This window comes from Hoplias malabaricus, chromosome 10 (genome assembly GCF_029633855.1).
Source record: "Hoplias malabaricus isolate fHopMal1 chromosome 10, fHopMal1.hap1, whole genome shotgun sequence".
Classification (NCBI taxonomy): domain Eukaryota; kingdom Metazoa; phylum Chordata; class Actinopteri; order Characiformes; family Erythrinidae; genus Hoplias; species Hoplias malabaricus.
Window position 1 is genome coordinate 17,909,618 of NC_089809.1, and position 22,721 is coordinate 17,932,338.

Consider the following 22,721-nt stretch of genomic DNA (forward strand, 5'->3'; position numbering starts at 1 on the left):
CTGTAGAAATGTACTGTAGAATATTCATACTCTAGGCTTTCCTTTAAGTACCTAAAACATTGTGCTACATAAAAGAGGAAAAAAAAGCAGTTTGCTGAAAATACTTGCCCTTTGACACCTATATTGGTGTATTTTCAGTCAACAGATTTCTGTTCTTTCTCAGTACTGGGGAAATTGTCTGTAGTAATCATTTATGTGCTACAGATGAAAATCATTTATATGCAGAAGGAGATCATTTTGAAAACTGTTTCCTTTTAAAGTTAATTACAAAAGATTTCTAGAACTTAATATACTGAGGCCCTCCAGCCCCAGACGTATAAGTGAGATATTAGGTGAAAGAGACTTTCTGGCGAAATTATGCCTGTTATATTGCATTTGAGATTTTGTTAAGCATTTGTTAAGCATTTTAAGTGAGAAGATCTTAACCACCCTTTAGACAATGTTGATATTTTCCTACCATTAGGTAGATTTCACTTGTCCCTAAGCTTGCCCATGCTTTTCCTGGTATTAGTTGTTCTAGAAAGACCATGTGATATTAGTGTGAAATCTGAAGAGGGAAGATTTCCCACAGGCACAACTAACAATAGTAGAATGTGGGTTATATTTCCAAAGAAATCTGAAAGCCTTTTGTTAATCACATAGAAATGTACGTTCTGTAGTGGTTGATTGAGATTCTAAAACTTAAGGTGGCAAGTTATAACCCAAAAAAACATTGACGTGTTTTGAATTTTTATGGCTGTACATAAAATCACATAGTTCAAGCACTGAAATACAAAATTGAAGTGGTAGGAATAATGCATCATTGTGGAATGTGAAAGGATTGCAATTAAAATGAGTTAGTTAAAGATAAAGAGCTTCAAGCATGAAGCATCTCCATTGACACACAGTACTAATGGCAAAGTCAACAGTTACAATTTGTATGACACAGATTTTAAGAACTGACAACTGTAAGTTAGTTAAGTGAATATATTTTCTTCATAGTCTGTAATAATGAAAACTCTCATTTCAATAGTTAAAGACAATCTACCAGCAGTTGTCAGATGTTGTCAGAATGAATTGTGTAGGATGGGAGACTGTTATTTCTCACTTGTACTTCTCAGAAATGTACAGGTCAGAATTCTCTGCACAAACACTTCCACCCACTATAAAGGAAATCCAGCAGTGCTGCACAGAGCTGCTGGCACAGCGAGGCTGCACTTCTCAGGCAGGGTGGGGGATTGGCGGGGAGATATTTTGCAAGTCATCTGTATTGTATTCTAATCTCATTTTTGGCATAGATCCTTGTTGGTTTTTAAGCCACTCTTTTGACAGCCTTAGTTTGGGGGAGTCCCTTGGTTTGTCTGGTGGGAGGGAACACTGCAGTATTAATTAGTTACTGCTGCGGCATGGCATCGGGCTCCCAAAACATCAGTAATTATTAGCTTCGATCATCAGCATCAGATTGTGAAAAGCTTCAGAGAACGGTTGGTTATCTTTGGGTAGCTCATGACTTTTACCCCAATGTGATTTGTAAAGTCTTAAGTTCTGAATTTAGTAGCTTATTTATGTTTTGTATCTTTACTTGAATTAGCTTAGTTACATGGAAAAACAAAGGCATGGACCTGTAATGAAACATCAGTGCTATTCACTTATTCTACTATGACTCTGAATACATAGAAACGTGTAAATTACTTTTCATCAGTCATACTGATGTCAAATTGACATTTTTATTCATTCATTCTTCTTGTGTAACCGCATAATATTTTTCAGGGTCACGGTGAGGCTGGAACTCATTACTTCCAAATTTGGATATATATGCATTGATACATATTTAAACCCTCAAACTCATTGTTTCATAACCAATGTGCAATTAAGTCAAAAGCTTTGGATTGCTACCACTGAACTGTCACATGCTCCGTGCTCAGATTCAAGCAAATTGGTGCAAATCTTCAAAACCACCCATGTGGCTTAGCTTCTGGCTGATCTCTGCTCATCTGCTGCTAAGTTTGGGGACAGTATGGTTCTGCAGGCAGTCAGAGATGCAGATGGGAGCTGTAACTCCAGGCTCTGTGTGGCTGCTGATTGAGCTAACGGAGAGAATGAGATGATGATGATGGAGGGGATAGGAGAAAGCACTGTTGTTAGGCCAAGTCCCTGTGTGCTGAATACTAACAGCGAGGCTCATCCGCAAAGAGCTAGGAGGGAGGGAGGGAGATTGTCCTTCTGACAAATTCAGAGGTGTTTAGTCAAACCTGGTGGTTAATATGCTGCGTTGGTGCGCTGATGGATCTATACATTTGGCAAGCTGGTGCTGAGCTGACTTCAAACAAAAGAATGCATAGTCTAGTGACCTCATTAAAACAAGATCAGAACGTGTTCCAAGACCTACCTACCTTAAAGAGATCTGACATCAGATTTCACTATATTCTGTATTTTGTACAATATACTTAAATAATTTCAAGGAAATCTGTACGATCATTACCATTATGGTAATTTAGTCTCTATGCTTGCTACAATGAAACTTGGGTGCCCTAAGGGAGCACTGGTATTAGACTTGTACACCCTATAGGCCGTATTTCAGAGATTCAATATTGAGATACAAAAGTGCTCATCTTTCTGTCTCTCACTTCTGAGTCACGAGAGACACCGCTTAAAACGCCACAGAGATCTCTGGAGGCAGGAGTGTGAAATTTGATTAAACTCGTCGTCTGCGCCTGGTTTCCAATGAACCGATCGATCACGGAGTCCGCCTTGAGATCATTTGAGAAGGGGTGGTGAAATGGTTACCATGCAACACTTGTGACAGAGTTGCGGTTAGGACCACTCTCTTTAACTGTGGACAGTGTTACTGAAACATTTAATTTAACAGGGATTAACTAGACCTTTGTGATGTCTAGATTACCCTGTCCAGATGTGCCCTGTGATGGCTTGGTAGTAGGCAAGTGGAAACCAAAATAGGCATGCTGTCTGTGTTTATCACTATCTTAAGGCAGTGTTTGGATGTAGAAGGATTTATTTATGGTGCTTTACCAGTTGTAACCAGTTGCAGCATTACATATAATTTGTTAATGCCACAATAAAGCCTGAAATAAAGAGATAATTGGTATAATATTGGTTTTTTATGTTAGAAACTATTAATTATTATTGCAAATCTCTTAAATAAGATAAATACTTGTTTTTCTTTGGTTTTGTATATTGGCCAACCGCTGCCTAGACTGCTGTTATTTTACCTTCAGTATTGTTAGCCTGCATATCCGTGGTAAATTTTAAATAAGTAGATAAAGGTGCTACTTTGCTAATTTGAATTTTTATGCCAGAATGCATGGACTGCCATATTATAACAATATGCAGATTACACAAAGATGCATTATTTTTACTGCATCTTAACGCCATGGAAAGCAAATTTTAAATTTTATAGCTTGATAGTCCTTGCAATAGATGATTGCCATTTTGCCAAAATCTACATCCAATTTCATCCATTCATTGATCTTCATACCACATCTCATATTCCTTCTGCCTAAGGCAGCAATGTTTCTGTATTTCATTCAGGATTCTCCAGCTGATGGCTGTCAGTGCCTGTGTTCCCTGCATTCTTATGATCCTTCTTGTGGTTGTGTGTTTTTGTGTGCATGTTGCCACAGGAATGTAACACCTCACACAAAGTTGGAGTTTAAAGTATGGAGTCATCACACTCTAAAGGCAGATGCACTGCTGGGGAAAGCCACACTGGACCTGCAGCAAGCCCTGGAGCATCATAACAGGAAACGTATGATACCATTATTGCCAACTTCAGGATTTATGACAGTCTGTGTGTTTTTTTTGTTTTTCTTTTAAGGCAGGACTTAACACGCATTCAGCAGAGACAACAATGCATAAGCTGCATCTTATCAATTAGGTGAAATCAAAAACTGGGTGCCTTATCATGGTTATTTGTTGAATTATTTTAATGGTTGTTGTATTGAATTGGCCTTAATTTATCTGAGATTAACATGTTTAACATGAGTACTATTGGCACTTTTCCACTGCATGGAACCTACATGACTCTCGACTTGGCACGGTTCTTTTGTTTATCCACTGGTCAAATCTGGTACCTGGTCCCTGGAACTGGGTACGTTTTCAGTCCCAGCTCACTCCGGGTTCCTACCTTGCCGAGTAGGTACTAAATGGTGATGTGTAAACGCTGCAGAGTGCTGATTGGCCAGAGCCATATCAATCACCACGAAATGCAGAGCTCATTCAAATCCTGCACAAACTCGATGCTTGTAAATTTACCTCGTTGTGTTTTGAAGAGGTTTCTATACTCCTTGGGCCAATGGACGCCAAACATTTCCAGTGAAATCCAAACGTGCAACAAGTAAAACAGTGAGAACTTGGGCGCTGAGCCGTGTTCAGTCCAAAAAACAAAAAACAACACACAAATACACGATGAATAAACAGTGCCTAACTCTACCACCGCCGTTGTTGAGGTTTTCTAAGCCAGCAATTCCTGTTAGAGACAGGGTTTTGTGACATCACGGGCTCCATTTCGCGGGGGAGCCCTTCCAGTGGAAAAGCGACAAGCTTTAAGCAGACCGAGCCGTGTCAAATTGAGTCATGTTAAGCTGAACCTAATGCGGTGGAAAAGCACCATATGTTGTAGCACTGTTCATACCAAGTCATCAGCCTTGACTAATGTGATCAATGAAAAGTGAGACATAAAGTTGTTTAATTCGAAAGTTGTTGTCAGAAAGTAAATGTTTCACAAGTTCAGTGTTCATTTATCTGCATGGGTTAGTTCAAACATGTAGACCAGATGGGCTGCAAAGACATCTTAATAATAAATGAGAATAGAGCTGAAGAAAGAATCAATTCACAGCACCTGTTGTCATCTCTGCTGTGATGTGCGCAGCTTATTACATATTTTTTTTTTTTTTTTTTTTTTTTTTAGTTTTTATGTATCCCTGACCACCTCTGAATGTGGTTTAAGTGATCACATATTACCTCTGTACTTGACTTTGTGAGATTATTAACAGGTCACCAAAGACATATAATAATACAAGGTCTAAACAGGACTTGGATTAGTTGCTCGGAGTTATTTTCTGAGAATTGGCTTTGTGGAATGTTGAAAATAATAAACTAACACCCTTTCCTTTGATTTAGATTATTTTAAATGTAGACTGTAGCACTGAGCTTTAGGCAAAATAGTCCCTCTTGAAAACTACAAGCTCCTCTCAAATGATGCATGAGAGTGTGAATATGTGCTACTGTATGATCGTGTAGATACAAAATTTAGCTGCTTGTATAAAGCAAACCAGGGCAATAATTCCAGTTCTTATCCTCAGTTCTCAAATAAATTGCAAATCATGTATAATAAAATGGGAAGGTGATGTAATACCATGGTAATCATGTCTCCGTACCAACTTTGGAGAGTATTGCATGCTTAAAGTCTAAATTTGTTTATGTTTACTAAATATTCTGCTTTTATTGTATCGTGCCAAATGTCTTCTTCAAAAAGAGTTTTCTTAATTTTCATGTGCACAGTGTGCCCTAGTTTAAAAAAAAAAAAATCATTGCACTGAGTCATTTTGTGTGTGCATACAGTTGAGAATGTGAAAGAGGTGCTGAAGCTGACTCTGGAAAATAAGAATGGTGTGGTAGCCTCTGGAGAACTCACAGTCATCTTGGATGGCCTCACTGTTGACCAGGAGCCTTTACGTAATGGGAACGCCACCACTACAACTAGTGAGTATTTTTGTCAGTGATGACCCTGACTGAATCTTTTTACACTCTGGGCTTTTGCTGTTTCTGTTTGTATTATGAACTTATTCCTGCATCTCAGTTTAAATTAGTTTTAAACACTTTGTTAAACTTCCATTCACCTTTGTATCCTCTTAGAAGTGCAGCAGAATGGAGATGCAATTCATGAGAATGGGGAGGAAAGCACCAACAGGGCCCAGAGGTGAGACCACTTTATGTTTTTCAAGATGTATTTGTATGGAACTCCAATAAAATGATAGACTGTTTTCTTTGGCTGACTTTGGACAACTGCGTGACAAACAAGTGATATTCTACATCTGTGTGGTGTCATTAACTGTGTCATCATCTTGGTAGTGCTCTGAGAATTGCACCACAGCAATTCCCCTCAGGATTTATGTCTTTGACTACAACTTATCTTTACCTCTTATTGTTGTGACATAATTCTTTAACTTTCTCTTCAATCAGAAAAGTGTTTGCAAACCAGCTGATGCCAGGTGTCATAGCCACAAACTCAGTTTTGAGAAAACTTCCTCGAAGGCCATTCTGCTGTCATTGTTAGATTTAGCTGCTCTTGCAGGCCCCATGGTATCTAAAAGCAAAAGTTGTTTTTTTTTACTGTGGTTGAGGTGTCAAAGATTTCTGATATGACAGACACAACTTTCTGTTTCCTAAGTTATTTTGCGTCAGATTAGCACTCCTCTTCCTTGCCACTAAAATATCATCACTACTAGAAATTGTACATGCGTGTGTGCATCAACATCAAGATATGTGACTAAATTTGAAAAAAGGTCAAGGAAGTTTGTTAAAGTGGTCTTACCATATCAAGGTCTTATTTACCTTATGGCACTGTGGCACAACAAGTAGTGTCTCTGTCTGTACTGTAGTGTCTAATGTAGTGGCACCCTGTCTAGGGTGTGATACTACCTTTTATGTCCTGTGATTTTTGGTAGGCTCCAGTCCCACCACAACCCTGAACTGGATAAGCAGTTAAAGACAATGAATGAATAAAACCCTTCAGAGACATGTCACTCTTAATTTATTTTGGCAAGTCAATAAGGGCATCCATGTTGTTCATATCTGAAACTATTTATTAGGGGCAGATTTATTTAATCTTTAATTTATTCATCAGATATTCAGTGAGTCAGAATTTACAAATACAATGTAAACAGTCTAAGGTATTTCAAGAGCTGATGTAATAACATTTTAGAAATTATTTAGAAAGTTAATTATTTAATCTATTACTGTATTTATAGGTCAACCATCTTTTGCTCTTGATAAAATGGGAAATTTCAAGCAACTCATTCAAAACATCAGGGGAAAAAAATAAGTCTGGTTCCTTCTGGCAATATTCAAACAGCTAAAGCTGCCACAAGCAACTGTACCAAAAATCAGAAAAAACAAAAAATGTTACATCATTCAGGAAGGCCGTGGTACCAAAGTGTCTACATCCACTATTAATGGACTGCTACATTACCATTACAAAAAGTTGCCATGCAAGAAAGAAGCCCAAGTGCAAGAATGACATTAAGTAGACACTATGTATAGGGGGAAACTGGTTAGGCGTTTAATCTGAAGAACGCTATCCCAAATGTAAAGCTCAGTGGTGGTGGCATCATATTGTGGTACAGTTTTGCTGGTAAAGGGACAGCTGCACTTCAGAAAGTAGAAGACATATTGAAGGAGGAGGATTCCTTAGAAACACCGACGCAAAAACTCAAGGCCTCAGTCAGAAAGCTACAACTTTGTTTTAAATGAGTCTTCCAGCAGGACAATGATCCTAAGTATTCCTATAAAATTGTAAATAGCTTAAGGACAGGGTGAATGTATTGATTTAGCCATCAGAAAGCCTTGCCCTGATTTCCATACCAATATTTTGGGCTGGTCTGAAAAAGCACAAGCATGGAGGTTAACAAACTTGAATTAATGACTGCATTTGTCAGGGCCCATGAGCTACAGTTCTATTAAAAAGTGGTGAAAGATGCTTGTGTAAAGCTACCCTAAGAATTTGATACAAGTTGAGCAATTAAACGGCCAAACCACCAGATACGTAGTGTTAAGTGATATGCCAACTTGTGATCTATTATTTGATTCATTATTTTGAAATGGCTTATTACCTTATTTTAACTGTTGATATGTCAAAATGTATATGCCAGGAAAGAGTTAAAATTATTTAGTCTACATGTATGTAAGTATTTGTTTTCAACAGTATGTATTATGTAATTAATCTCTGATATGATGGACTGGTGTCCTGCTCTGTTCCTGCCTTGCATCCAATGATTCTGGATGGACTCTGAACCCACCATGATCCTGATCAGGAAGAAGTAGTTACAGAAAATGGATGGGGCTATTGATGGAGCCTGATTAATGATTCACTCAGGGTTGAAACACTTCTTTATAGGATTTGGGTTAAACTGTGATTGGGTATGTATATGGATACGTCTGTAACAGCATTACATAAATCAATCCTAAATTGTATGATTTTGCAGCTTAATAGTCATACATGTATCATATTAAATTCTATGCTTTAAATTTTTTATAAAGTAAATCAATGAGGAAAGCCCAACCTTCTTATTAAAATTATTTTGGCTTGACATGCATGCCAGTATGTGATTGCTGGCAGCACCTTTGAAGAAGCACTGCTTTGAAGAGCCCAACACTTTATTTATCAATTCATCATCATGACTGCCCTCCGCCTTCTGTGTCCTGCATAACAATGGAGTCAATGTCAGGCTGGTGAATGAGTCGTGAGTGGCCTCTCTTCTCATCTACCACTCATTAAAACAAGACGCGTCACTACTTCCTTTTCCTTGAACACTACAAACAGGCCAAAGACTGCATTCTTCTGTTGTCATATGGCTGCAGCCTGCACGGCTGCTCTCTCTGAACAGTTTATTTGGTCTGGCTGCCAAGTCTAGCTTTGGTTATGTGTCTGGACTTTTGTGCAAACCACAAAAAAAAAAAAAAAAAAAGTAAACAGATTTTTACCTGGGTTTTAATACTGACTTGGACAACATTAATATAATGCAAGCATATTTTCAGAAGAATCCCACGAGACACAAATTAGGTTTGTCCTCTTTGACTTGCAGGATGGGTGGATTGGGAGAGAATCACAGACAGATTAAACATGCTCGTTGTTCAGTACAAGGCAGCTAAAGGCCATTATTATTTAGCAGGATGCACAGTAGGGTTGTATTAAGTACATGTACAAACCCTATTTCCAGGTATGTTGGTGTGCTGTGCAAATGATTTAAATATTTTATGTTTAATTGAACACAGTAAAAAGACAGCATTTCAGAAGTGAGAAATTGTATTAGTTTCTTTTTGGAAATATGTGCTCATTTTGAAATAGGTTCCAGCAACATGTTCCAAAACAATTGGGACATGATTGTGTTAAAAAAAACAAAAACAAGCAACCATCTAAAAGAGGTTAAATATTTCAGAGGTAAAGATCCACGATTCTGTAAAAGGCAGAATATCATTTCTCAAAGAACCTGGGCATTATCTACTATACATAATCATTACAAATTTCAGAGAATCTGGAGAAATCTTTATTCAAGGACAAGGCCCTAAATCAGTACAGGCTTGTTGTTATCTTCAAGCCCTAATGTGGCACTGAATTAAAAACTGACGCCATTTGGTAGGGGAAAACTAGTATCTGTGAACACTTCGTCACTGCAGCCACCAATGCAAAGTAGAAACAATATATAAACAAGATCCAGATATGCCACACGTTTCTCTGGGCCCAAGCTCATTTAAGATGGATTGAAGTGAACTGGCTAAGTGCCTTGTGGCCAGATGCATCAAAAATTTAAATCCTTTTTAGAGATTATGAATGCTGCAACCTCTGGGATGAAGAGGAAGGGGAACATCTTGCTTGTTATAAGTGCAGGGTACAAACGAGAACATCCATGATGATATGGAGGTGCATTAGTGCCCATGGCATGGATGACTTGTCCATCGATGAAGGCAGCATTTAATGTTGAATTATGTTGGCTTTGGAGCAACATAAAACATGGCCAATCCACATTTAGCTGGGATAACATTAGCATGGATCTTTTAATAATGACTCTGGATGCTAGCCCAGACCTATCACCCATTAAACTATTGGTAAATTATGAAATGAAAAACACCACAACTGAACCCTAACCCCAGCTGAAAACAAATTCACTTTTAAATCTACAGCAATTGGTCTCCTCTGTTCTCAAAGGTTTACAGAGCCTAGCCCAGAACACATTTATAGATAAAGCCTCATTCCTGTGAGCACCAAGTTTTCTTCCTTCCTCTCTTTTAACCCAACTCACAACTAACTGTGGTGGGCTACTGGGCTCGTTATCAGAGTGTAACATCACCAGTCAGTGAGCTCCCACAGCACCCCTTCCCTGTGGCTCTCTTCAAGTACAAGGCCAAAAAGTTTATTCATGTGCATTTAAGACACTGAAATTTGACATACCACACACCTTTCATAAATACTACCCTCATTTGGAGATACCATCCACATTTTTAAATTACCATTATACAGCCCAATCATATTACAGAGTAATAAGTAAAGAGGTGATGCAGCACTGGGGTTCAAATTTTCTTTAACATGTTGCTAATATCAGATTCAAAATAGGCAAAAAACAAACGTTCTCAGTTTCAATTTTTAATTTGAAAAGTTGTCATATTTTCAATTTAACACACTATTTTGCACAGCATCCCAATTTGTTTGGAAATAGTATTAATATATATATATATATTATTTATTTATATATTTATTTTTAATATAAAGTTATATGTCCAGTGGTGTAGCATGGTGGTGATGTCTATCAGTGTAGAATCGAGTTCAATAGAGTAGGGGATGTTGGGAAGAAGCTGGTCTTGAAGTGATTGTTTTGGCATGATTGTACTCCTTTCTCCTTCAGGATGGCAGAAGGTTATACGGGGTGTGGGTGGGGGGAGTTCTGATGGGCTGGACCCAGATGCTGCAGGCTCTAAAATGCCCTGGGTGGTCTTCACCACTCTTTGCTGTAAATGATTATGAGAATCTGAATTTTTTTTTTTTTTTTTTTTTTTTTTTTTAAAGAGAAATATATCATATAGAAATGAGAGCACTGACAATTCCTAGACTATTTTTACAAAAGAATGTGTGAGAGACCACATTTGAAGAATGAAACTGAAGAATGCAGTGGACGTTAAACTGTTTTTATAATTTGTACCTTTTTAATATCAGTTTTTCAGCTATTTTAAAAATGGCAGGCTTGACTTCTTATCAAAAGTCAGCCTGTTTGTACTGATACCCTCAGCTCTTTGTAAATTCCAGTACATCTGTCTGATCTGTCATGCAGTTCAGTGAATGGCACCAATGAAGTTGAAAGTGAGGCACCATCCACCTCCTCTGGCAACAGTGAAGGTAGCTTCGCCCCTGTCGTAAACGGCGATGCAGAGTCCACACCTACATGTCAGATCACCAGCCCTAAGGCCACGTCCACCCTGAACGCTGCAGAGAGGGACACGTCTGTTTTGACTGGTAAGGACTACTCCATTTGCATTCTGGGACTAGTTGGTGTCTGAGGGATTCAGAACTGAAAATTTGATTTGTTTAATATAAGCAGCTGTACAGTAAAATATTTTGAGTAAATATGAATATGGGGTTATTTGGAAATTGATGTGAACATGGCTGGATCAAAATTTCTAAATATTTTGATTTTAAAAATCCATATTATGCTTATATTGTTAATTGCATTATGCACATATTTATTTGATAAGCACACGTTATTACAGAGTTGTATGCCCCTCGTAAAATAAGTAAACTTAGTGATTTGTTGCTGGTGGGGTATTGCTCATTTTCAGCAGTGTACTCCACAGTGATTATCTAAGTGTGGGGAGAGCAAAGTAGAGGATTTACTATTTAATAGAGGGAGTCCCTACTGGGGCTCATTGTCATTAAGGTGCCTTCTAATCCATTCTGCTGTCAGCAACTGTGCTCAGCTGAGCTTGGAAAGCAAGTAGCCAGAACAGGTCAAACCAAAGACACACTCAGGGGTGTGGCTTCTGGGATTGTGACTGGGAGCTAAAGACAGAAACAGGTTAAAATGAGCCTAACATTGTTTTATTCATTTAAATATGCATAGCAGTGAATCTCCTGGTGAAGCAGTCTCTCTCTCACTCACTCACTCACTCACTCACTCACTCACTCACTCACACTCACTCACTCACTCACTCACTCTCTCTCTCATACACACACACACACACACACACACACACACAATGTCTTACTGTCTCACTCTCTGCAGTTAATGGGGAGAATCCTGCTCCTGCATCCACCTCAGTAGAGGAGGAGCTTCCTCTTGTTTGCGGGAGTGAAGAAGGCAGTGAATCTGCCTGTTCTTTGTCACCACGGCAGCCTGCTGCTCCCTCCAACACACAGAACACCAGTGCCACTACCGCTGCTGCCTCCTCTTCCTCATCTATACCTTCCCAGGCAGCGACAGCAGAAGCAGTAGCAGTAGCAGCAGCAGCAGCAGATGTTGCATCCTCCAGCTCAGCATCAGACGCTGCCTCGGGCAACAGCACAGTCACAGACGGTGCCAAACCTCGCCAGCAAGCCCCCAGCTCCAGCATTTCAGATCCTTTGCCTCCTGGGTAAAGTGTACGCTTTGTTAAAAACAAAAAGAGTGAACAAATCGTGTTTTTTTAAATGCTATAATGTAGGTTTAATATACAATCACTGACAAGTCAGTAACAGACCTAGGTTTTTATGCCAAACCCCAAAATTTTCTGCAGAGCAAGAGCAAATAAAATGCCAATAACATGTAAAATGGTCGTAATCATTTTTATTCAGTGATTTATGATATTTACTAAAAACTATGATATGATAAGACTTTGACAGTATTTGCGGTTTCATTTTTTGTTTCCAGCGCTTGTTTGGAATCAGTCATTTGAAAACCGATAACCCTATTTGAGCAGTCACAGCCGATCATTTAATGCTTTTGCTCTTATGACCTTATAACATTGTCAGGTGGGAACAGAGGAAGGATCCACATGGCAGAACGTACTATGTCGATCACAATACAAGAACCACAACATGGGAAAGACCACAGCCCCTGCCACCAGGGTATGTCAGTCTATCAGCACGATATACAGCTTCATAATGATGAGACATAGTGTTTAATTCTCTGTGTGTGTGTGTGTGTTGCATAGTTGGGAGAGGCGAGTAGACGATCGGGGCCGGATCTACTATGTGGACCACAACACGCGGACCACCACATGGCAGAGGCCCACCATGGAGTCAGTGCGCAACTTTGAGCAATGGCAGTCTCAGCGCAGCCAGCTACAAGGAGCTATGCACCAGTTCAACCAGAGATACCTCTACTCGGTATGAATACCCACAAAGATTTAAGCAGCACGTGTCAGACAGATCTACTGAACACAGATAACTACAGATGTGCTCTTATGCATGCACATAAATTTAATTTATGAACAAAATTGCATATAAAATAATAATTTCATAAAACTATAACATAAATAAATAATTTAATAAAAGTACAAAACAAAATACACAATAAAATAAGTCTATAATATTCTATTACATTTTTAACAGCTGAACCACAAAGGTACGTTTTATGGGTTGTATTTATTCATGTACTTAAGTTTAAACCAAAAATGTAACTTTTCTAAACGGTCTAGTTCACCTATTTGGCTTCCTTTTGAGTGAAAATGGACCTTTCTTTTTTCTCTCTCTTTCATTTGAAATTTTACATTTCAGAGACTTTTGGGATTTCCATATGAACTGGTGCAGGTTGAGTGATTAAACACTCTACCTTTCAAGGGCTTGATTAGCTGCTACTACACACCACTGCAGATTTTTTTTAAATGCCTGTTTTGATGGGCCTTTTAAAGATGGTTAATCTCATCTCAGTTTGATGACATTGATTAGCTTATTTAGCCTTGAGGGACCTGGTGGTATATAGTCAGGAGTACTATAGTCAGGAGGACAGTTAATGAGGTGGATAAGCAGAGCGAGCATCAGTCTTAACCTTACGTAAACTGGGATAAAAATTTCTGTTCTTTAATGTCTCTCCGTCTCTCTCTCTCGCGTTGTTTTAATATGTTCTTGGTCCTGTCTCGGACACAGGCTTCAATGATGTCAGCAGAAAATGACCCTCTTGGTCCACTACCTCCTGGTTGGGGTAAGTCAATTCTATGGTGCAGTGCCTGCTTGTTCTTTATAGGCAAATAAGACATGAGCCAACTTTGACTGATAGTTTGTTAGAGGATAAGCAATCATATTCTGTCTAACCCTGTTCTCTCAGAGCGACGTGTGGATTCAAACGATCGTGTGTATTTTGTCAATCACAATACGAAGACTACCCAGTGGGAAGACCCCCGCACACAAGGGTAAGTCCTCAACCAGGACATTGAAAACTATTAAAAATAGCAACTTCACCAAGGTACTTAGTCGAAGTGTGCTGTCTTCTCCCAGCAACATGCTTGAAGAAAGAAAGGTATTTCAAGGCAGAAAAGATCTCCTTAGACCCAAAATACATGGGGGTTTGACTTCATATAGTGCAGTTCATGTGAGCTCCTAAATGGAACGTCACTTTTTTAGTTCAGAGGCCCCCCTTTTATGACTGTGTGATTTGCTGTCTTTCCTGAACTTACTGTTCACTTGCTGCCTAATTTATGCTACTCATGACAGGTGTCATTGTAATGCGATAATCAAGAATACAGTGCATTCGTATTTCTGTAATTCTTCATTCATACTGCTCTATGTTTGTACACTCCAGTTTACTTATATACTGCTCTTTGTAACATCATCAGTTGTAGAAAGCACTCTATATATTAAACTGAATTTAAAATCAGTGTTATTCACTTCAGCTGTCAGTGGCTTTATGGTTGTGATTGACCAGTGTAGAAGCTGTTTTAGAGTATACTTGCTCTTTTTATTTTGATGTTCTTTATTGTTTAGTACTTCAGTTATTTGAAGTATACAGCTACGTTCATAGCAAGTTTAGTCATAAACACCATTCCATACAGCACTTCAGGTACATTATTTCTGCTAATATTCTCTCCTCTCTCTCTCTCTCTCTCTCTCTCTCTGTCTCTCTGTGTCTGTCTCTCTCTATCTGTAGGCTACAGAATGAGGACCCTCTCCCAGAGGGTTGGGAGATCCGCTACACCCGAGAAGGGGTTCGCTACTTTGTGGATCACAACACACGCACCACCACGTTTAGTGACCCGAGAACTGGCAAGTCCTCTGTGTAAGTGTTCATCCCCAATGCTCAGAGCTCACTAGATTTCTCCATTCTGATTGAACGTCAATCCTAGTTTAAGATGTGGTGTTTATACGTACACACAACAATCTGATGAAATTCTCAGTTGCATGCAGGCTACAAGTAATGATACGTATCCTTGCAGTAATGTTAAATGCACCCATTAACATGACATGGTTGTAGTAATAGGTAATGATCATGGTACATGTGCAAAATTCAATCAGAGAGGAACAGCAGTATTTTACCGGTAGTTTCAGTTGATGTTTGTTTGTTTTTAGTTGCTTTAAAATTATGGAGTACTTGGAAGAATGTGCTTTACATGCACGTATAAATGAAGGGGTGAGTCATCTTGTCCGACAACATACCTAGTCACACAAGCTGGATGCCAGTCCCACTGCTGATGACATGAATTGTCTGGATGAAATTGCAGCAAAGATGTGTTGGAGAGAGCTGTACTGAAGCAGTTCACACATTTTGAGTGGAAGCAAAATTACCATATGACATGGCAGTCATTCATGATTGTATGTGATTTGATGAAAGATTGATCTATCCCTGCAGATACATACAGTAACCTATTCCAGTAATAATGCATGTTATTGTTTTGTACAAACTTGGCCCATGCGTAGAACATGCCTAAACTTTCTAATTGGGCAGTGTTAAATTTAGAGAAATACCTGCCTTATTCAGATGAAAAATGTATTCAGAATGGCCTCAGAATGGTCAGACTACTGTATTCGGTGCACATTCTGACCAATTCTATTCAGCTTGAGATATTGGTGAGGTTATTGATAGGTTATACAGGCTACTTATAAACATGGCTGCCATGTCTTTTTATTAATGTTTTGTCTTATTTTGTCTGTAACAGTTTAAAATTACTTTCATTTCCTTTGATCAATGTTCATTCTGATATTTGCAGCACCAAAGGACCCCAGATTGCATACGAGCGCAGCTTCAGATGGAAACTAGCTCACTTCCGCTACCTATGCCAGGTACCGGTAGTTCTGAGCATGACTATCTTCTGCATTTGAATGCTATGTTTAGCACACAAATATTCCCGTTTCCATGTACATCACAGCCATTTGTTTCTTTTTCTTTTACAGTCCAACGCACTACCCAGCCATGTTAAGATCACAGTCTCTAGACAGACGTTGTTTGAAGACTCTTTCCAGCAAGTAAGAGAGTTTTCGCACTTCTTCCTGTACGTGGAGCATGTCCCCAAATCCAACATCATAGAGTCTGTCTCTAAACCTAGTGAGCTGTCTGACTAGAGAGCATTTTACGTCACAGTGTGCTCACTCCTGATACGTAGGCTGTGCCAATTATTAGATACCTCATTATGCTGTCTACTAAGATATCTTACTTTGGCCAAATTTTAAGACAGCATCAAACCCTTCCTTAGCTGCGAAGGCAATCCCAGGATGCATTGCAAAAACAACTCCTGACCATTTCGCTCTTCTTCCAGAGCAAAAATAATTAAAAACACAATAAATAGGAGAATATTAGAATCCACCACACTGGAGCAACACTAGCCACTGAGGTTTAAAAAAAAAAAAAAAAAAAAAAAAATGGTTACATGCAGTGGGTGAGAACAAGCTGTAACACAATCTCTCTGTAACTAGAGCATCTCAAAAATCTGCCTCATGCGGACAGATGACTGTTAAAAAGCTGTCTACTTAAACAGCTGTCTTTGCAGTCAGTGCCTACCTAAGCAGCTCACTAGGTTCTGGAACAGACCTATAATGATTTCTAGTACAAGCACCAGCCATTAATGTCGCTCGTGCCCTGGTTATATTTGTAACATTTCAAGTTAATTTTTCACCACACACGTAAAGCTGTCTCTTTTGCCTGGACTGTGTGTTTAATTCTGGGTGAATTATTATTTTCTAGATAATGGCTCTGAAACCATATGACCTTAGGAGAAGGCTTTATGTCATTTTTCGAGGGGAGGAGGGTCTGGACTATGGAGGCCTTGCCAGGTTTGTTTATAAATGTTTATAGAACTCATACACATGTAGCTTCCTTTAAATCACCAAATTATCACTGTCATCTTTGTAGTATTGTGTTCATCGTTTACATTTACCTGCATGTTTTTTTTTCCTCATTTATACTGAAATCAATTATGAACATAAATTTATTTCCAAGCATATTTTCTGATGGACCTGCACATTTTTTTTTGATAGGGAATGGTTTTTCCTCCTCTCGCATGAAGTCTTGAACCCTATGTACTGTCTATTTGAGTATGCCGGCAAAAGTAACTACTGTCTGCAGATAAATCCTGCCTCCACAATCAACCCAGACCACCTGTCCTACTTCTGCTTTATTGGCCGCTTCATCGCCATGGTAAGTGCTTTCCTCCACACTCTTAGCTAATTTATGTTGGTTAATGCTCCTAATTTGTAAGGAAGATTTTAGCTGTAAGTGCTTTTTTCACAAATTAAATGGTAAAACAAAACTCTCTTAACCAGTGTCATTATGTACTGTCTGTAGGCACTCTTCCATGGCAAGTTTATTGACACAGGCTTCTCGCTGCCCTTCTACAAGCGCATGCTTAACAAGAAACTCCTCCTTAAAGACCTGGAGTCCATCGATCCAGAGTTCTACAACTCTTTGATTTGGATCAGGTATGCACTGAACCTGTCTGTAATCCTCGCTTAACTCTAATGTACGCAGAGCAATACATATAGCAGCTCAAAAAAACTTAACAAATAGGAAAAAAAGTTAAACAAATAATTAATTAAAAATATATTAAATGTGGTGGTATTGTGGAGCCTCAGGTAATGTTGCTATCATGCATGTCCATGGCCCTGGGGTTGTGGGTTCAAGCCTCGGGGCACTGCTGTGCGTGGGTTTCCTCTGGGTGCTCCACTTTCCTCTCTCAGGCCAAACACACACGTTGGTATGTGGATTGGTTGTGTGAAAATGTTCGTAGGTGTGAGTGTGTGTGATGCCCTGTGATGGACTCTCACACTGTACAGGGTGTGTTCTTACCTTTCTCCCAATGATTCCAGGTAGGGTCCTGGACCCACTGCAACCTTGGATTGCATAATGTGGTTATAGAGAATGAATGAACGACTGAAAAAAATTTGCAATAAAGAGCACTTGGAGATTAAATCATCGATCAAGTTATGCATAAATTATATAGATGAAGTACAACGCAAAAAGAATACTACAAAATTAAATGCTAGAGACCTGCCATGGCTTAACCTTAAGCCTACAGTTTCTTTCTGATTTATTCTTTAATTGTTAATTGAGTTTTAATTGTTTTTTTAGATACAAGACTGCAGTTTGTTTATTGGTGCTTTTCTGGTTCTCTCTCTCTTTCTCCCTCTCTCTCATTTTCTATTATATTAAAATCACATTTATGTATAAATAAATAAATACTTGAATATATTTCTTAAGCTCTGTATTCAAATGTCTACCCCAATTCTTGCATGGTGTCACTTTTGATATAAAAATGATAAGTCATTCTTTATTTGGTGTTACCACCATTACTTTTCTTCTTTTTGCTTGCAGGGACAACAATATTGAGGAGTGCAGTTTGGAAATGTATTTCTCTGTTGACATGGAGATTCTTGGCAAAATCACATCTCACGACCTGAAACCAGATGGTGCTAATATTCTAGTGACAGAGGAAAACAAAGAAGAGTATATCGGGTACAGGGTGTTTATTTATTTATTTTATAATCCCCCCCCCCCTCACAGCCAGACAGGCAGTGTAATGTGTCTGCTCTGCACGATGACTAATGCATCTGCATTTTTCACTGCCCTCTGCAGGTTGATGGCAGAATGGCGGTTTTCACGAGGTGTTGAGGGACAGACCAAAGCATTTCTGGACGGCTTTAATGAGGTGGTTCCCTTGCAATGGTTGCAGTATTTTGATGAAAAGGAGTTAGAGGTGAGTTTTGTGTTTGCAATGTTGAACCAAATATGTTTTGACTGTGCATTCTTGAGGTGGGACATTTTGTGGATCATCCCCCCTGTCTTTAAGTGTAGAGATCATTTACTGGTATGCACCAGAGAAAGTGACATATTTCTTTGTGTCTGTGTCTGTTTTTGTATGTGTCTGACACGTTTCTAGGTTATGCTTTGCGGGATGCAGGAGGTGGATCTGCAGGACTGGCAGAGGAACACTGTGTATCGCCATTACACCAGGAACAGCAAACAGATCATGTGGTTTTGGCAGGTGCGTTACACCTCTTTTTATACTTCATTGTAAGCGATTGTGGCTGTGCTCTTTAGTATATTTAATTATTTATTTATATTCATAAATTTGGTTTTAGTATTTCGAAAATCCTGTCCTTATTTGAAATATTGTGTGTTTATACAGTTTGTGAAAGAGGTGGACAATGAGGTCCGTTTGCGGCTACTGCAGTTCGTCACAGGCACCTGCAGGCTGCCTTTGGGGGGCTTCGCTGAGCTCATGGGTGAGGGACAAAAAATATACAAAATATGCCAAAAAAAAGCAGCAGTACTCAGTTATTAGGGAAAATAAATATTTAATATATGACATTTTCTGTCTAGACTTTATATGTTAAGACTATGTCGTTTTAACAGGGAGTAATGGACCTCAGAAATTTTGTATTGAGAAGGTCGGCAAGGACACTTGGCTTCCTAGGAGTCATACATGGTAAATACACTGTTTTTGTTATTTTTTTTTATTACAGCAAAGTTACAGTTACTCATTTAAGTCTTGTTACTCATTTGAAGTGTTGTCTTATTTTTCTTGCAGCTTTAACCGACTGGACTTACCCCCATACAAAAGCTTTGAACAGTTGAAAGAGAAGCTGCTTTTTGCAATCGAGGAAACAGAAGGATTTGGCCAAGAGTAGAGAACAGTTTCTTTCTGTAGCAATGACTGGCCAAGTCAGAATACAGAGAGGAGAGAAAAAAAAGTAAAATTGCACAGATAACTACCAATGTACATAAGCTATTTTGTCATTTTAAACCAAAACTTAATCCAAAACCTCATTTAGCAATCTCCATAACATTTTTCCCCATGATTATGCAAGCATTTCAGCTTTTCTTATCTTTTAAAAGCAGAAGTCTAAATACAATAATATTATTTTCCTTTCTGGCTGTTTTTAAAGGAGATGGAAAAAAAAATCAAGAGGATTTTATAATTAAACCTTAACTACAGCTCTAGTTTTATAGAGCTCTTAAAGGATGATTGTAGTGTTCGGTCTGGTGCCTGGGATATATATATATATATTTTTTTTTAAGTTGTTTCTTTAGTTGTGAGTGTGCTGCGCTTGCATGGCTGTCTCCAGAGAAGATCAACCCCCTACCCCCCTGCCCCCAAATACACCATGCACCAAATCCATAATCTCTGTTTCATATCATCTAAGAGACCTGGGTTCTGACAGTATTGTTGTCGTCACTGTAGACCAAAAGTGTATTTTCCTCCATTCTTTTGCTGCATAGTAGAGTCTTCATATGAGAATAGTTCTGCATTGTACTAGTTATGAGTTTTAACTCCTGGGGAAAGGATTGCTCATTCATAAATTTCCTCACCATCTTTGCATGACATGTGCCTGTGGAATTACACTGAAGAAACAGGCTCCTAATTTCTACAAAACTTGTTTCAGAACTGTTAAAAAAAATTTAAATATATCAGCATATCAGTTTTTACATAATGTTAGCTGTTCTACATCAGTGTGCCCTGATTGATAAGCTGGCTCTGTCACCTATAAACAGCTACATAAATGTAATCCTGCATTTCCTTACTACAGCAGGATGTAGGGAGGCATGCAGTGGTATGAACAACCTTGTACATGCTTTTTTGTCTTTTCTTTTAAATACAAAATTGCTGTTATCAGGTCCGGGAGGTTTTACAGGACCATTGCAAAATTCCATTGAACTTGTTTTGCACAGTTGTAGAGTAACCTTGTAAGAGTGTGGGTATCCAGGTTAAAGTGCTGTGCTATGATGCTGGGTTTTGTTAATCTAGTTGGGCACAGCAACAGCAAATTTGCCACGATGCAAACATGAGCTAGATCACCCATTAAAATTAAAAATGCATTAAAAAGTAACAAAACAGTGGAGAAGAAGCATAATTTGAAATTAATGCACCCAGCTCAGATCTTGATATGTACTTTATGGTCTCATTAGCTTTAATGGGATTCTGTAAAACTTGTGCAATCTTACAGCGGTTTCTATGAAAAATTGATTTTTCGGCAGAACATACTTCACTAGGAAGAGAGAAAGAGAATGAATAACTTTTCTGGTCACAGACCTATCACTGGAATCTTTTTTTCATCACTGTTGCTGTGTTTTAAACTTTTAAACAAAATTTGTTATGATTTATTACACTGTTTCATTTTGTAATAAGGTTGAACACCAGGATTCTAGACAAACATTGCAATAGGGACAGTTGGAGTGAAAAAGAACAAAACTATATGGGGCGAGATTTTTAAATTTATGTCATGACACCATTTTAAATACGGTTGAATATTTAATACGTGTTTAATGTAATGAAATATTCAGAGACATTAAAATATTCACATACACCTTTTTAATACGAGGGAGATCATACGTTTCTTTGTAAACGCTGGTAAACATTGATGTTCAGTTTTGATTACGTTCAGCCACAAGTAATAGTGAGGTCAAATACTGATGTTGGATGATTGGCTTAGAAACATCTCTCTAACTCATCTCACTGGTATTGGATGTTGCTCCATCAGCAGTCCCACTGCTTTATAGTCCTTGAGTCGATGCTTGACATTAGGCACTGTGACTTTATGCTCATGTGCAGCTTCTCCTAGGAAACCCTTTCTGTTGGCAATGCTTGTCTATTAAGTTAAGCTCTGTGTGCGTAATTAAAACATATTGGACATCGGTGCACCTTAACACACTGATTAGAAGTGGTGTCTAGATACTTCTGGATAAAATGTATGTGTATATAAATGTGTGTGTATATGTGTATATATATATATATATATATATATATATATATATATATACAGACAGAATATGGTGGTATTCACAAAGGAAGAACTAAAATAGTTGAACAGCAGGAAGAAACTTGGATTATTAGTACTTAGACTGGCAGTAAAAAAATTAAATTAAATCATTACTTTTGCCTCAGGTCTCCAAAATGCTTTTTTTTTTATATTTTTTTTTTTTTACACTTTTACTAGAAGCACCACAGAATAAACATCCGTAGACATTCTCATTCTTCCCTGAGACAGTCCAAGCCTGAGAGGCCAGAATTGTAGAGGCTGTTTGGTTACGCTGGGTTGTTTTTTGTAATTATCGAAGTTTCTTAGTTTTTTTTTTTTTTTGTTTGTTTTTTTTTTTTTATGTGAAAACTACCAAAATCTGCCTCTGGTGCTTTCTGTCAGATATAACTTGAGCAGGGAGCTGCTCAGTCCAACTAAAATTCTTTTGTCAGCAAGCTGTTGTGTTACGATCAATTCATTACACTGACACTTCATTGTGGGTTAAATTCAATTTGTCCATTAGTTGTGTACATAATGAATACTCCTCACTGAAAGAGTAAAACCATTTGGTATGAGGACCCCATCGCTTTTTGTCTGTAACTATTGGCTTGAACAACAGCAATTACTAAATAAGCCTCATCACCACAATACTGTGCTTCCATCTGAAATCTACAACTTAAAGAAAAAGCAGCTTATAGCTATCCTAGAAATGTACGTAATTGGTTGTATTTGGAGCAGCAACATCAACAGGCTCTATGATGCCTTGTTCCTATCAGAATTGTAACATATCATGTGTAGATAGACACTGTAAACAATG

At 38.4% G+C, this 22,721-nt stretch overlaps 1 protein-coding gene across 4 annotated transcripts in view; it reads left to right on the top strand.

Moving 5' to 3' along the window:
* The window catches only part of LOC136709107 (NEDD4-like E3 ubiquitin-protein ligase WWP1), a 49,396-nt gene extending 26,679 nt beyond the window's left edge, over positions 1 to 22,717 (top strand). For all 4 annotated transcript variants that reach the window (XM_066684135.1, XM_066684137.1, XM_066684138.1 and 1 more), the window contains exons 5-25: positions 3,621 to 3,745; positions 5,560 to 5,700; positions 5,854 to 5,917; positions 11,040 to 11,221; positions 11,988 to 12,336; positions 12,713 to 12,808; positions 12,895 to 13,069; positions 13,829 to 13,883; positions 14,007 to 14,091; positions 14,826 to 14,954; positions 15,883 to 15,955; positions 16,067 to 16,138; positions 16,854 to 16,942; positions 17,147 to 17,306; positions 17,454 to 17,587; positions 18,480 to 18,620; positions 18,741 to 18,861; positions 19,045 to 19,149; positions 19,294 to 19,390; positions 19,521 to 19,593; positions 19,696 to 22,717. In XM_066684135.1, the coding sequence (XP_066540232.1) occupies positions 3,621 to 3,745; positions 5,560 to 5,700; positions 5,854 to 5,917; positions 11,040 to 11,221; positions 11,988 to 12,336; positions 12,713 to 12,808; positions 12,895 to 13,069; positions 13,829 to 13,883; positions 14,007 to 14,091; positions 14,826 to 14,954; positions 15,883 to 15,955; positions 16,067 to 16,138; positions 16,854 to 16,942; positions 17,147 to 17,306; positions 17,454 to 17,587; positions 18,480 to 18,620; positions 18,741 to 18,861; positions 19,045 to 19,149; positions 19,294 to 19,390; positions 19,521 to 19,593; positions 19,696 to 19,795 (2,566 nt within the window). In that variant the 3' untranslated portion in view covers positions 19,796 to 22,717. The remainder of the gene's footprint in view (positions 1 to 3,620; positions 3,746 to 5,559; positions 5,701 to 5,853; positions 5,918 to 11,039; positions 11,222 to 11,987; positions 12,337 to 12,712; positions 12,809 to 12,894; positions 13,070 to 13,828; positions 13,884 to 14,006; positions 14,092 to 14,825; positions 14,955 to 15,882; positions 15,956 to 16,066; positions 16,139 to 16,853; positions 16,943 to 17,146; positions 17,307 to 17,453; positions 17,588 to 18,479; positions 18,621 to 18,740; positions 18,862 to 19,044; positions 19,150 to 19,293; positions 19,391 to 19,520; positions 19,594 to 19,695) is intronic.
* Positions 22,718 to 22,721: the final 4 nt, after the last annotated feature.